Raw genomic sequence first — 16,512 nt, 5'->3', positions numbered from 1 at the left:
CACGGCAGGGCACAGAAGGAAAATGCCATATGGTTTTTGGAGGGCAGATTTTGGTAGACTGGTTTTTAGACACCATGTCACATTTGAAGATCCCTTGATGCACCCCTACAGTAAATTTTGTTTAATTGCTCTATATTATGCTTTTATGTGAGGCAAGGTAACTGATGTGCTTTTTTTATAGAGCAAGTTGTTATAGATACGACAATATCAAATATTTCTATTTTTTTTGTTTCAGTTTTACATAATAAAGCATTTTTGAAAGAAAAATCATGTTTTTGTGTCTCCATTTTCTGAAAGCCACTTTTATTTTATTTTTCTGCTGACCATCTATTTTATTTTATTTTTTGCAGGAAGAGTTGACATTTATATTGGTACAATTTTTGGGTACATATGATTTTTTGATCATTCAATATTGCACTTTATGGGGCAATGTGACCAAAAAAATTGGCTGTTTTGGCAGAGTTTCTATTAAAATTTTACAGCATTCACCTTAGGGGGTATATCATGTAATATTTTTATAGGGCAGGTTGTTACACATGTGGTGTTACCTAATATGTCTACTTTTTTATTTATTTCATTTTTACACAATAAAAGCATTCTTGAAAAATAAATCATGTTTTTGTGTCTCCATTTTCTGAAACCTATATTTTTTGGGCGATTGTCTTATGTACAGGCTCATTTTTTGCGGGATGAGGTGATGGTTTGATTGGTACTATTTTGCAACTTTATGTGTTTGTTTTTTTACTAGAAACTTTATTTTTTTATTATGAAAAACACTTTTTTTACTTTTTATTTTTGTCCCACTGTGGGACTTCAGTCTTTGGGGATCTGATCCCTTCTACAACGCATTACAATACATCTTGTATTGTAATGCATTGCCTGTCAGCATTAGCCTAAAAGGCTGGGTCTTCTAGGCTTCCATAGAAGGCAAGCCCCGATGCCTGTGCAAGGCATTGGGCTGCCCTCTCAGCCAGTGGGTCTCCGTCACCGCAGCACGGGGACCTGATGGGGAAGTAAATGGAGCCGCAGACTGCCACAAACCGCCCTGTATGCTGTGGTCAGTTTTGACCGCGACATACAAGGGGTTAATCCCCCGTCATTGCCGATTACAGCAATGCCAGCGGATACAGCAGGGACCTGGCTGTCAGTCTCCGCACTGGTAGGGCATGCACTGCTATGGTGTTCACCCGATTAGCATGACATACTATTATGTAAAATTGTGGGAAGTCACTTCCCATTTTGACGTAATAGTATGTCATATGTCAGGAAGGGGTTAAGGGTATTTATATATGCCCATCTAAAAGACTTGTTGCAGAAATGTCTGGAACTGTACTATTTATCTAAATGGGGTTTGCATAAATCCATGTGCATATGCTGTGGCCTGCAGGTGTAATGTGCTGTGAGGAGGATGGGAGTGTTAATGGGTATGATAGTGGTAGTAGTACTCACATTTCACGTTGGCAATCTGGCTCTCCCTGAGACCATGCAGTGAATGAAGGGCGCACCGTTTCTTCTCTGACTTTCTGGGGTTCCTGCCCGATAGTTGGGGTGCCCTTGATTGCGGTTGTTTTGCAGGGTACACAGCAGGAGTCAGGTAGAGTGAAGGCCAATGGATGGTGGAGACAAAGACCAGGCCCAGTTTAGTGATCGCAAAAGGCAGTTTCTTTACTGAGGATGATGAGAGTTGCAGAAGAAATCGCAGCAATTGGCACAGTCCTGAGGTATATTACAAAGCTTACTTTTCCCAATGGCTGTGTATCGGCAGCGGCAATGATGGTAATAGTACTCCATCAGTCCCACTCTAAATACACTTTGTGGTCATTCCAAGTAACCATTGGCGTGCAATTCTATTCTCATTAACTCTTTCTGCAGTTCCTGATTTGAGGGGTGTAGACCTTAGTTTCAGATGGCCAATCCATGTCAAAGTATGGTGGGTGCTGGAGGAAATTAACCTTTTTCACAGCAGTAAAGTTTTTAATGCCATAAATGAGTGGTCCCTTACTGTCTGAATGCAGTGCAGTAACTGTCTCTTCTCTTTCCCTCATTCTGAAGATTTGTGAGGATTCTGAGCCACAAGTTAAAAACCACTGTCCTATAGGTTCAAAGGTAATGTTCCCTGTGGTTTACATATGCAGTAGTATATTTTCTGAATTAAGTAAAGCTGGCCATACATATTAGATTAATGTGCTCTGAAGCTGCCATTTTTGGTGGGACCAGCTGAAAGTGTCCCGACTTTCCCCGAATGACATATTTTGTGGGAGAAAGGGAATGGGCCCACTCCTTTTGTTCTTGGCAGGATGACTTAACCAAAAAGGAAAAACAAAGGGGGGGGGGGGGGTGACTACAAGACATTGTAGATAGAATATATTTTCTGCTTGTTCTAATGGATTTCTTTATTCAACCTTACAGCAGATGCAGCAATGGCTTACTACTTTACACAAACAAAGAACCAAGACCAATGGCTACAGGGAAGCTAATGAAAGGAGTTGACATCATTCTTCATACAGCACACTGCTTGTACTTTTGGATCCTACATTTTTAAGATCCTCACTTTGCTGTGTCCAAAAAAGTTTACGAACAATGGGAAACTATGTTCTAGTCTCATGGATTACTGCACTGTCACTGATGGCAATATTAACTAAGGCTGACATTAAAAAAAGTAATGCTTTCATCACAGAATCAGATCCAGCCCGATGTATGAGGCACCATTATGTAGATTCTATTAATCATCCACAGCACAAATGCACTGCAAAGGTAAAGTGATCGTCTTTTCTTTTCTTTTATCTTGCAATATGCCTACTACAGTATGTACTTTTCCTTACGAAAGCTAAAGTATCTCTGGCTCTAAACGTTTCTTCCAATAGTAACACAGAGGTCTTGGGGACTCACCACCACCACCTCATAAGAGATTGAGGGTAAGAAGGCTTCGTATTTAGTCCTGTATCTCCCTCCACAAACTCCAAAAACACTGAGTATGCCCCAGAAGAAGCCGATAGTGGGCGAAACCCTGATTTTAACTGTGCCTGTCAGTCTGCACTACTCCTTCCTTATTCCACCTAGTGCAGTGGTGGCGAACCTATGGCACGGGTGCCAGAGGTGGCACTCAGAGCCCTCCCTGTGGGCACCCACGCCCTGGAAAAAGTCTAATATGCCTTAGACTTTTCCTGCCATTCATCAGCGCAGGGCGCACTATGAACAGCGCAGGCAGCGCACTGAATGTAGCTATTATAGCTAAGTGATAAAGTACATGGAAGATACACTATATTGGACTGTAGTATTCAGGGTAAATTGCCGTGTTGGCACCTTGTGATAAATAAGTGGGTTTTGGGTTGCAGTTTGGGCACTCGGTCTCTAAACGGTTCGCCATCACTGACCTAGTGTCTCCCTGCTGGATAAGATCTAACACCGCATGGTTTGAATACATATAAATAAGTGAACATCTATTCTGAGCTCAGCTGGGAGTAACTTCCTACCGCTGGTATGGCAAGCAGTGATTGAAAGACATCTGTGCCATCAGTGGAAGGAGATACAGGACTACATAGGAGGACTTCTTGCCCTAAATCTCTTCTGAGGTGGTGTTGAGTCCCCGAGACCTTTGTGTTACTATTGGAAGAGATGTTTAGAGCCAGAGATACTTTTGCTTTTTTTGACACTGTGTGAACAGGAGCATTGGAGCTGCTCCTTATCTCTTAGTGCTCTGTTTCTTCCATAGCGGATGACTTCCGGATTAATCATATTTACTTTTCCTAATTAAGTATTTTCCTAAATATACTCAAAGTTTATTGTATTGTATATATCACAGAAAAAAAATTTGCATGTAAAATCTCTAATGAATTTATAAAGCCATAGTAAAACCTACAACTCAAAATTACACTGAACATAGGGGTACATTTAAGACCGTCGTTTTAGACACCGGTCTGAATAAAGGCCCAAAGCTGGCGGTGGATCTGCCAAAGTTATAAAGAGGTGCAGGGCTGTACATAACTTCAGCGCCAGTTCAAAATGCAAGACAGCTTCCGAGCTGTCTTACATTTAGACCATTTTCTACCCCTAAACTCATGGCCACAATTTTTGACCTGGCGTGAGCGGGGGAAATTCGCAGATAGCGGCACAACTATCTGTTGCACCGCCATTTACGTCTGAAATACGCCTAATTTAGGCATATTTCAGATTAATAAATGACCCCCATAGTTTTTGAAGGCTGGTCCTTTTACATCAGAGGGTCAATATCCACAATACATTATAAATTAATGTGAAGTCTAGTGGGTGCGTGGTATTCTGGAGGACTGACTGTACAGTATATATAAGAAAACATGTTTGAAAACTTTGCAATGTAAAAATTGTATTAAAACATTGCTCAAGACAAAGCTATGCAACGTTAGTGTTACACCCCCCAGACATACTCAGTGGTGTAGCTTTAGGAGTTGAAACAATAACAGTTGTAAGCAGGTCACAAAGCCTAGAGGGCTCACGGACCCCCTACCACATCAAGTTCTTTATAGCCCAGTAAAAGTGCCCCTCACACTGACCAGCATCAGTGTGTCTGTGACTGTGTGTACAAGAATTTGATTCTGGTCTGTGCTAGCGTGTAGTGTCTAATCTCGAGTCTGAGGTAACTTATACATCTGACTTGGCATCCTAATTCATTTGGTGTGTGGTCCAGGGACTGAATTATCTTATGGTTCTGGTTTGTGGTCTGAATTAATTTCAGGGTCTAGTCTTGGTTTTGATGTCTCCTATGCCCCCACCCTGAATATTCTACTTTTAAGGCTGATGTGGTGCCGTTGACTAAGCATACTATCATCATTTGTCAGGTAATGCTAGGAACTGTACTTTCACAAAGGACTTTTTACTGTGGCACGTGTACCTTCCCTCCTCCTATGGATCCATAGGTTTGCTATGGATTCTATGTCTTTCTAGTTACAGCGCATTACATGCCTATAATTTTAAATCCTTTATAAACCAGCAGTTCAAGTGAGTATAGTAAAGTCGTAATAACCTTACATAGGAAAACTTTCATCTTTCTCAGCAACTTCCTTATCATGCATATAGCCTCTTTGCACACCCAAAATAATCTGTCAAATATCTAATAGAGGGGGAGGGGGGAAAGAAACTGCAGTGCCCTGCCCTCACCATTTGAGCCTGCATGCAGGGGGTGGGCAGTATCAGAGAGACATCTGATTGGCTCAAAAACGAATAGCATAGCTGTGATAACTGGAAGAGCCCACCCACTTAGCAATCTTTGAAAGAGACTATTTACATTTACAGAGGCCAGCAAAATGGAGGAGAAACATCCACAATATTTTATTTTTAGATGGATAATGATCAATTTCCCTTCTCTCATTAAAAGACTCCATGCAAAGCGTTTCTCTAAATGATTCTTCGTTTTTAGTGTTTTTTTATAGGGTCACGCAAGATTAGGAAAGGGTAGCGTTACACAGGGGACATTTTTAGATTGTTGCATGACCAATTTTCAGCTGTAGCTTATATACTCAATAGGGAGAATCCCCATCCTTGTTCTATGCCAGTTTTCTAGGGCTGAAAAGTCACAAATTTTAGTGCAAGTTCATTTTTGATGTCAACTCTATGACTTTTCTCCATTTTCTGACTCCCCTACCATTTTTACAAAAAGTGAATGGGAGGGGTGGTCCATGCATGGGACCTCGATGGCCCAACACATTTACCAATATGTACATTGGAAAATGGGCACACATCACACCTCCACTTTACAGCTCCTTGCTGGTCCAAGTTCCATTTTCTGGAAAGCTGACCTCCTAGAGACGTGTCAAAATTACTAAGTGGCATTGCCTGTTAGCACATAATATGCCAGTTTTTTTTTCTAATAAGACTGATGTCAGAAATTCCAATGTTACTAAATTCCTCCAATAGGTATAATCCATACTACATGATGGAAATTCCATTGGCATGTAAGGTGCATTTTTAAGCATCTTTATCCTTCAGACAGAAGCAAACAAACATTTATAATGGTAATCAGGAACACATGTACAGTATGTATAATATTCTGTTGTATTAGCATATCCAAACATTTAGTTGGATGCAGAAAACATCAAAAGTCATTTCAATGCATTATCAAGTCACAGCCCTACCCTCAAACGTACTGAAGAAGCAGATTCCTTCTTGTAGGGATGGGTCTCACAACTTGTGCTTTAGAATAATTTCTTAACTATTGAGAGTCAGACTAGAACTTGCACACCTCTCCTTTGCAATACTCCTTTACTCATAGAGCAAACATAAAAACAGGAGGTTTTGCTTCCCGTGTTTCATTAACTCATAAGCGCTGAATAGGACATGACAGAGAAGTCCTGAGCAGTATAAATGCAAATTAAGTACCGTATTTTTCGCCCTATATGACGCATCGGCCCATAAGCCGCTCCTAGGTTTTTGAGGAGGAAAATAAGAAAAAATATTTTTTAAAAGGTCTGCTTTTGGTGGGTTTTGAACTAATGGTGGTCTGTGCATGACACTACTATGGGGGATCTGTGGATGGCACTGTTATGGGGGGTGATCTGTGGATGGCACTGTTATGGAGGGGGATCTGTGGATGGCACTGTTATGAGGGGTGGATCTGTGGATGGCACTGCTACATATGTGTCACCCACAGATCTCCCACCCCATAACAGTGCCATCCACATATCCCCCACGCCATAATAGTGGCATCCACAGTTGCCCTAATATACCTCCCTAAACCTGTGGGAGGGAGGAGTGAGGAAGGGCCGGTGTCATGCAAATGCGGCGGGGCCGGTGCGGTCACTGTACTCCGGCCCCGCCGCTCACTCACTTCCTTAATGCCTAAACCTTTTATAATAATAACTTTAATTGAAGTTCCGATCCCCAGCCCCATCTGTACTACTTACTAAATGTCCTGTAGCAGGAAGAGCAGGGTGGGCGGCCGGCCATAACTCACTGATGTCACGTGCCTGCGCCGCCTACTTTATGAATAAAGTAGGCGGCACAGGCACGTGACATCAGTGAGTTACGGCCGGCCGCCCGCCCTGCTCTGCCTGCTACAGGACATTTAGTAAGTACAGATGGGGCTGGGGATTGGAACTTCAATTAAAGTTATTATTCTAAAAGGATTAGGCATTAAGGAAGTGAGTGAGCGGCGGGGCCGGAGTACAGTGACCGCACCGGCCCCGCCGCATTTTTATGACACCGACCCCTCCTCCCTCCCCCTCCAGCTGATACATCGCAGTCTGCGATGCTGCAGCATCGCATACTGCGATGTAAAATTGCAGCATTTGCCCCATAAGACGCAGGGGCATTTTCCCCCCACTTTTGGGGGGGGGAAGTGCGTCTTATGGGGCAAAAAATACGGTACTTTGGGTGAAATATAACACAATTAGCTAATGAACCTGCTGAATCACGTTTGTCTGCTTGTTCTTCTATGCACTTCCTCCACCTCTTCTCTCCATAGGCTTATATGGGATGATGTAATCTGATCCTTCAATAAGCAGGCAGCCTGTCTTGGATTTATAAAATAATTCAAAGAAAAGGTTAGTTTAAGAAAGAAGGGGGGTGGGGACAATAAAACTAAGTTTTCTCTGATAACTTATATATATTACAAACTTTAGTATATTCATCTGTACTAGTCATTTATGCTAAGTTGTTTAAATCAACAATTATCATTTTAGCTCTCGAATACCAGTCTTATAAATAATTTTTCAGATCTTTAGACAAATTTTATTTAGCAACAAAGAGAACCTGGACAACCACAAGATACTGTTTTTAAATTATTTCATTTTTTAAAGGAATAATATTTTCCAACAAAAAAAAAAGACAAATATAGAACAGTAGAAGAAACTCCTTTTAATGACATTGAACATTATATCTGCTATTGCTGTAAGAGCTGTGGAAGGGCTAATTTTTTGTGGAGTGATAAGTTTTTATTTACCATTTTGGATTTTTGGAATGTGTATGTATTTTTTCGGGAGGTAACATTTAAAAGTTTTTTTTACATTCATTTTTAGATCCCCTAGAGGACTTTAACATGCAGTTGTCTGATCGCTTCTCCCATAGACTACAATGATTTACCATTGCAGTCTATAGGACAATCAGTCCGTGATGAGCTTGATAGGAACATTGTTATGGCATGCCTCTGAGCTGCAATAGCAACCGAATGAATCTCTCAGTCTTGCAATTGACCATGGCATCTGAGAGGTTAAGTTCTTGACTGACTGACTGACTGACATTATGGCTGATCACAGACTCTGCCATTGGGTGTCTGCTCTGTAAAACTCATGAGCGGGCCCCATCTTTAAAGATCCGATAAGTTGAGTGGACTTCATAGCCACTGGGTGCCTGCCGTATTAAACAGCAGACAACCAGAGGCATTGTTCATGATCAACAATAACCCTGATCACAGACTTCTAAACCCTCAGATGCCATGGTCGATTGTGACCACGGCATCTGAGCGGTGAAATTCCTGGAATGCTATGCTCCTGAGTGTCTCTCTCGCACCAGGATTAAGGGAGTCATTTGATTGTTATGGTGGCCTTCCAAGACCAGCCAGAGTAAAGTTCCTTTGGAGCTCTGCCAATGGCAGGGCTCCACAGAGACACAGTGTGAATCTTTTATAGGCTGCAATGTTAAATCATTGCAGTCTATGAAAGAAACAACTAGATGATTTCTTTAGGATTTGACAGACTGAAATTCATATATAGTACTATACACCTTCCAGAAATTTTGTACCAAAGTGTAACATTAAGTAAAAAAATGCAAAACTGTAATGTTTGTGACTGCAATTCTGACCAAAGCACAGCCTTAAACAGTCAACATTTCCTAAATATTTGTATTATATGTTTATATATGTATATTTATAATATATGTTTAAGACTTCATTCACATCTGCAGCACAAGCTAATTTAGGGGCCTTCATAGCAGACTCTGTAAAAAATATGGGACAAAATAGCATAGCATACATTGCTATTTTTTCTGGTAAAATGCCAGAAATGTCAAATGGAAACCCAGTGGACACTGTTATAATCAATGGGGTCAGTCTGTTGTTGTCACAGCCAGACAGCTGAGAAGCTCTGACAGGAGCCTTTCAGATCCTCCTCCTTGAATTTCTTTGTTTTGGTTGAGTTCCTCATCTCGTTAGTCTATCTCAGCTTTCATGCAGTTGGACTGATTGCTGCCCTTTAAGTTCCTCCCCAGAATGCAGTAGTGTGCGGCTTATACAACTTCCTGGAGTGTGTGTGCATGCTGTTCCTAGTTCTCAGTCCACAGTCCCCAGTCGTCTGCAAGATAAGTGCTGTTTATGTATTTATGATTTTCTGTTTTCTGGATCCAGGTGCCCCTGACTCCCTCCGTGTCTGTGTAGGGAGCCGGTGGTCATATCCCCTCACTATTGTAGGGTCTTCACGTGTAAGATAGTCGAGGTACGTGGATATGCGCCCATCCACCTTTGGGGTGGTCGCATAGGCTGAGCAATAAGGGAGAGCGGCAGGTCTCATGCAGGGGTCTCCCTTTTGTTCCTTAGTTGTGGATCCAGTGAGTCATTGTTTATATTGTATTGTCTTGTTTCCTGTACACCATCCGTGACAGTTGTCATTTGTTTTAGTTATGTGTTGGATCCAACACTTCTGTTATGTTTTGTTTGTTTCATACTACCTAAAGTACATCCCTTTTCCCACAGTTTTAGTTAAGTCAATATACTATATTGGCCCCAGAACTTTTGATTCATATTGTGACAATAACTCATGTGTCAGAGATTTATACTGAGGTATATGGTGGCATGCAAAAGTTTGGGCACCCCTGGTCAGAATTACTGTTAGGGCCCATTCAGACAGCCATAGCGCTTTATTGCATATTGCGGATCTGCAAAACACGGATACCGGTCGTGTGCGTTCCGCAATTTGTGAACCACACATGGCCGCACCCGTAATAGAAAACGCCTATTCTTATCTGCAATTGAATGGGTCTGCAATCGTTCCGCGACATTGCAGCATGGATGCGGACTCATTCATACGGCCATCTGAATGAGCCCTTACTGTGAACTGTTAAACAAATTGAAGATGAAATAATCTCCAAAAGGTAAAATGACACATTCCCTTTGTATTTTAAACAAAAACATTTTTTATTTTCATCTTTTACATTTTCAAAATAAAAAAGGAAAAAGGCACAAAGCATGGTTTGTACCTACTAGTAGCACCCCCTTTGGCAAGTATCCCAGCTTGTAAACTCTTTCTGTAGCCAGCCAAGAGTCTTTCAGTTCTTGTTTGAGGGAATTTCATCCATTCTTCCTTGGAATAGTCTTCCAGTCCTGTGAGATTCCTGGGCCATCTTGCATCCTCTGCTCTTTTGAGGTCCACAGATTTTCAATGATGGTCAGATCAGGGGACTGTGAGGGCCATGGTAAAAGTTTCAGCTTGCACCTTTTGAGGTAGCTTATTGTGGATTATTCATTTGCAGAAGCCATCCTCTTTTTAACTTCAGCTTTTTTACGGCTGGTGTTATGTTTGCTTCCAGAATTTGCTGGAATTTATTAAAATCCATTCTTACCTCTCCCTATGAAATGTTCCCCATGCCATAGGCTGCAACACAACCCAAAAGCATGATTGAGCCACGCCCATGCTTAATGCTTGGAGGGTTACCCTTTTTTTCTCCAAACATAGCTTTGTTCATTGTGTTCTACTTTAACCTCATTAGTCCACAGGACTTGTTTCCAAAATGCATCAGGCTAGCAATCCTATGAGCAGCTGTCTCTGAAATTTGTCTTGGTCTTCCAGACCTTCTCTTGACTGCCACTGTTCCTGTTAACTGCCATTTCTTAATTACATTTTGAATTGAGGAAATAGCAACTTTAAACCACTTTGCTTTCTTCTTATAGCCTTTAGTGTTGATCGCAAATATTCTAATACCGAATTTTTATCGCGAATATCTAGAATATAGTGCTATATCTTCGAAATCGTGAATATTCAGAATTTTTTTCCATAAGTACCCATGATCCCTCACTGCTTCTTGCTTGTGGGCCAATGAGAAGGCTGCAATATCTTTGACTTTAGGTGTAGTTTTGATCGCAAATTTTTCGTATCGCGAATTATTATTGCGAATCTTCCGATTGCCGATTTTCACAATCAAGAAAATAATGACTGGAGATCACGAATTCTCGAATATATGACAAGTATTCGCCCAAATATTAGCAAAATATCGCAAATTTGAATATTGCCCCTGCCGCTCATCACTGATAGCCTTCTCCTGTTTTGTGGGCCTCAACCATTTTGAGTGATCAGAATGTTCAGCTGCTTAGAAGAAACCATGGCTACTGTTTTTTTGAGACAAGGTTACAGGAGTCTGGATATTTATAAAGCTTTGAAATTTGAATCACCTGGCCTTTTCTAACAATGATTGTGAACAAGCCTTAACCTTAACAGGCTATTTAAGGTCTGACACTACTGTCAAAGTTATCTAGGTGCTCAAATCTCCTTGGGGTCCCATACTTTTGCAAATTACTCCTTTCCTTTCTTCACTCTAAAATTGTATAAAACCAGAATAATACACTGATATTGCTTAAAGTGTTGAAAAGTCTTTCATCTTTACCTTCATGCCTTTTGAGGATCATTTCATCTTCAACTTGCTTAATTGTTCACAGTAACAGTCATTTTTCCCAGGGGTGCCTAAACTTTTGCATTCCACTGTGCAGTATCATGGGGTAAATTTGAGGGTAACCGGACAACCCAAAATACTGGGTATCATGCAGAGACAAGTATGTGATAAGGAAGGGAATATACAGTTGTTCAGGAATAGATTGTTGTTAAGGATTCCGTTTAAATAAACAATAACTGGCACTTAAAGGGGTTGTCTCACCTCAAACATTTTTGGCATATTGTTATGATTCAATAGAAGCGAAAAGCGAATGGCGCAGTGGCTGCACTTGAGCAGTGCGCTCTCCATTTATTTCAATGAGACTTCTGAAAATAGCCGAGCATGCTTGCTTGACTATTTTCAGAATTCATACAAACTCAAATATATGCTAGTGATAATGGTGTCCAAACAACAACAAAATGTATTACTCAAAACAAAAGGACATCTAAAAACAGTTACTTTAATAGATCAGTAATTAAAAGAAAGAGAGAACCCTAAGAATAATGGGTCACCTCTAAAGCCACATATAGGAGTGCACCATCAGTTGTAGGACAGGCGATACACCTGCCGTGGGTCATCTTCTTGTACAGTATGTATTCAGCAACATCTATAGTTTTTATGTACAAGACCCCTCTGCACACGCCTGACTGAACTACTACCATAAGTATTGTATACAATTTTATTTTTATCTTTTTCATTGATATGCATCAGCCCCCTGAGGAACCCATTTGTTTTGGGGGAAACCTGTTGGGTAATATGTGTTTGTAAGTCCTTTACCATAGGGACACCGAGGGTCATTCAGGTATAGGTTCGGGGATCGAGCAATCCCTCCATCAGGGGTTGTCTCCGGGCAGAGGTTATAATAGGGCTGGGTCAGGGAAAGAGCAAGGATCAATTGTTCTCTCTATGTTTGGACTAATTCGGCCCTCATTGTCTTTTTTCTTTTACCTCTGCCTGTTTTTTCACTTTTTGGGTATTGTCCCTTGCTTTATGACTCATATGGATGATATCAATTTGGTAGCAATATTATGATATTGTACCCTGTCTGACTAAGTCTGCTTATATGTGGCTTTAGAGGTGACCCATTATCCTTAGGGTTCTCTCTTTCTTTTAATTACTGATCTATTAAAGTAACTGTTTTTAGGCGTCCTTTTGTTTTGAGTAATCTATTTTCAGAATTTCCATACAAATGAATGGAGCATGCAGCACATGCGTGGTGTGCTCTCCTTCACTTTGAGGGCTCCATTGTAGAGATACAGATATAGCTGGGGTAACACGCACGCACACCCACACCTCAATATTTCTTAACTCATCGTGTTATCTTGAAACAAAAGCCATTGAAAAGCAATTGCTTAATGCATTTAGTTTAGATAACATGTCTCATAAAGCATGTGTGTTAACCCTGTTACATCCGTAGGTGATGGTCCCAATGTGTGAGGTGACACAACCCCTTTAAAACTGTTGTCCTTAATTCTGATAGGTGGCTGTGGACATGATGCATCAGCCACCAGACATTTTTGAAAGCCATCATGCCTTATTGAGGTGGCAGTGATGAAGAAGAAGAGCTGGCCCAGGATTATGGAGACATCTTAGATATAGGTACAGAAAAAGTACAATAAGGTTAAGATGTTAGTAGGACAAAAGTCTTAGTGAAATTAGTTTACAAAGACTTTTATTTGAGAAATAACATTGCATATCTTGTAAAACATTCTGCTAACTGGATGATCACACATCACATATTGATTATCTACACCAACAATGGAGCGTCACATATCACATATTAATTATCTGGACCTTTACACATAATATATTAAGTATCTAGGCCATCATTGTTAGAAAACCCATTTGAATAAATATACTTCAACAAATTCTCTTTTAGATCACAAGATGCATTATAATAATTAGTTGTGCAAAATCTTATCAATACTAATAATAAGTCTGAACATGTGAAGTGATGGCATAGACATTTCACATGGTACTATTCGTTTGATAGCTTTAAATTGTAGGAAGTGGGTAGTTTTCAGAGAATAATTGTTTTAGAATGATAATATGTGATCTGTGATAAAGTGGAAACACAGTTCATTTAGCCCATTTGGTGGAGTTGGAGTGATCCAGATGTTTGGATTTTTCAAGGGAACTGTCCTGCAAGTAACACATCAGCCAACAGCTGAGGTTTATAGAGGAGAGGATATATTATCCTCCGAAAATACTCTCTTCAATCCTTTTAGAAGAGAAGGGAGGCAATTTGTGTATCATCCCTTCCGGAAAGAGCAAGTTTAAAGGGGTTGTGCAATAAACTACTTTATACTATAAAGTTTATATTCGTAAATAATTTTAGCTCCCGTTCCTCTTTAGTCTTTTTTTATTTTTTTTATTTACCTAATTTGCAATTTTCTCTTATCCCCATGCTCGAATTCTATTTGCCAGTTTGTCATGTGCCTACTGTCCCATTATGCCTTAGTGCAGTAAGATGTATCCTGATATAAGGACAAGTGGCACTAACCGCACCTATTGCTGTAACCAATGATGCTTCTTACGTCTTACATTAAAAGGCTCCAATGCAGGACGTAACCTATAGCAACTGAATATCAAAACACATTTGCTACAGTGTACAGTGGTAGGTTAATAATTTTAGAATTAGGTGGTTTTGATAAATGGTGGTATTTTGGGAAAGTGATATAACAGTGGGCCGGATACATTTATATCAGTAACCCCTTTGAAGGGAATGTGTCATCAGAAAATAACCTATTGTTTAAGTAACAGTTGTTTGGGGTTTTATTTAGTTTGAGAATAAAAAAAATAATAATTCCATGTCTCTAAAGAAAAATGTATATAATCCAGCAATTTTTACTCTGGACACCAGGACTTATAATAGGACGTCACCCGTGATGCTAGGAAAGCAGGTCACGGTCGCAACCTACTATTGGCTGCAACCCCCCCTCCCTTGCCAGACGCGTGACGGAGAGATGCAGTGGCGGCCGTGCAGAGATCCGGAGGGATGCGCGTGCCGGACGTTGTGGGGGGGGGGGTGTTTATACTTTTCAATAACCCCTTTAATGGGCTATCCTCAGAACTGGTGATCAATATTATATTGGTGGAGAGCCTCAACTATCAGCTGCTTTGGGAAACTATACAATGAATGGAGCAGGAAGCTTTGTTCACTGTGGCTGTACCAGTTACTGCAGTTCAGCTCAGATTCAAGTGAATAGGTGCTGACCGGCAGTACACTGATGCTGGAAACTACACAGTCGGCAGAGCTTTCCATCCACTGCATATTTTCCACTGGCTGCTTGAAACAGATGATTAGTGGGGGTGCCAGATGTTGGATACCCACCGATCTGATACTGATGACCTGTCCTAAGGATAAGACATCAGCATCTAAGTACTGGAAAAAAACATTTAATTTGCATAAATATCCACAACTGCTTATTTGCAATTTTCCAAAATGTTGCAGGAATACATGCATATATCTACTGGCCATTTTGTTTTCACCAACTCTTGAAGTTTCAATGAACACCTATCATATGTGGATAAAGACTATTTTCTGTTCTGTGATGTGCTTCAGTGGTTAACCCCTTCCCGACTGCCATACGGCAATATACGTGCTATCTGCAAATGCCCCATGAAGCTAGCACGTATATAAATGTTCTGGCAGCTCTTTAATCCAAGCACCGCAAAATGCTTGGATTAAAGCTTCTGCCCCTGTCTCACGGACAGCATACAGTCCAATAATGCCGGCAAGGGACCAATCAGAGTGGTCCCTTGCCAGCAATCGCTCCGATTGGTTAGTCTGTGTAGACTAACCAATCGGATTGCGGCAGTGTAAAAATTCAAGTTTCAGGCTCTGATCTGCACTCTGCAGATCATAGCCTGAAATCAGGCACTGGCTGCTGTGTGCCCCCAATCAATGTACCCCGATCTGTGCCCCCTGATGTCTTCCTGTGGCCTGTCTGCCACTTGATGTGATGTCTTCCCTGGTGTCCGTACGTTGTGGCTGTGTTTCCTCTGTGCCGGCCCTGCCCCCATTCCTGAGCCGCCGCCATCAGCAGCGAGTGCCATCTGTATGCTGACACTCTGCTGTAACCCCTTAGATGCTGCTGTCAGCAGCATCCAAGGGGTTTATAGAGGGAGGGGGCTCCCTCTCTCAACCATTGTGCTGCAATGGCAGTGGCCAGATTGTTGCCATGGCAACCGGACGCAAAGACATCTAGTGTTGCCATCTATCAGTGTAAAACTGATAGTATTATGCTTTGCAATGCAAGAGCATTGCAAAGTACAGTACAGCCATCAGCCCCACTGGATCTTGAAGATCCAAGTGGGACTTGATAAAAAAAGTGTGAAAATAAAAAAAAGTTTAAAAATGAATAAATAAAAATGTAAATTAGAAATAAAATAAATTGCCTTTTCCTATATCCGCTCATTTATAAGAGATAAAAAAATGAAAAAAATAAATAGGCTACACATATTAGGTATCACCGCATCCGTAACGACCGACTCTATAAATATATCACATGATCCACCCTGTCCGATAAACACCATAAAAAAAACACAACTGTGTAAAAAAAAGCTTTTTTTGTCACCTTACATCACAAAAAGTGCAACACCAAGCGATCAAAAGGCGTATGTACCACAAAATGGTACCAATAAAACCGCAACCTCATCCTGCAAAAAAATCGCTTAAAAAATAAATAAAAATATAGCTCTTAGAACGTGGAGACACTAAAACATGATTTTTTTGTTTCAAATATGCTATTATTGTGTTAAAGTGAAATAAATTTTAAAAAGTATACATATTAGGTATTGCCGCAACCAGCTCTATAAAAATATCACATGACCTAACCCCTCAGCTGAACACCGTAAAAAGAAAAAAAAAACAGTGCCAAAAAAGCAATTTTTGTCACCTTACTT

At 40.7% G+C, this 16,512-nt stretch overlaps 1 protein-coding gene across 2 annotated transcripts in view; it reads left to right on the top strand.

Moving 5' to 3' along the window:
* LOC120993295 (norrin cystine knot growth factor NDP) overlaps positions 1 to 16,512 on the top strand; it is a 198,323-nt gene that overhangs the window by 88,387 nt on the left and 93,424 nt on the right. For both annotated transcript variants that reach the window (XM_040421835.1, XM_040421834.1), the window contains one exon: positions 2,410 to 2,754. In XM_040421835.1, the coding sequence (XP_040277769.1) occupies positions 2,581 to 2,754 (174 nt within the window). In that variant the 5' untranslated portion in view covers positions 2,410 to 2,580. The remainder of the gene's footprint in view (positions 1 to 2,409; positions 2,755 to 16,512) is intronic.

This window comes from Bufo bufo, chromosome 3 (genome assembly GCF_905171765.1).
Source record: "Bufo bufo chromosome 3, aBufBuf1.1, whole genome shotgun sequence".
In the NCBI taxonomy this organism is placed as follows: domain Eukaryota; kingdom Metazoa; phylum Chordata; class Amphibia; order Anura; family Bufonidae; genus Bufo; species Bufo bufo.
This window is presented reverse-complemented; position numbering and strand designations above follow the sequence as displayed.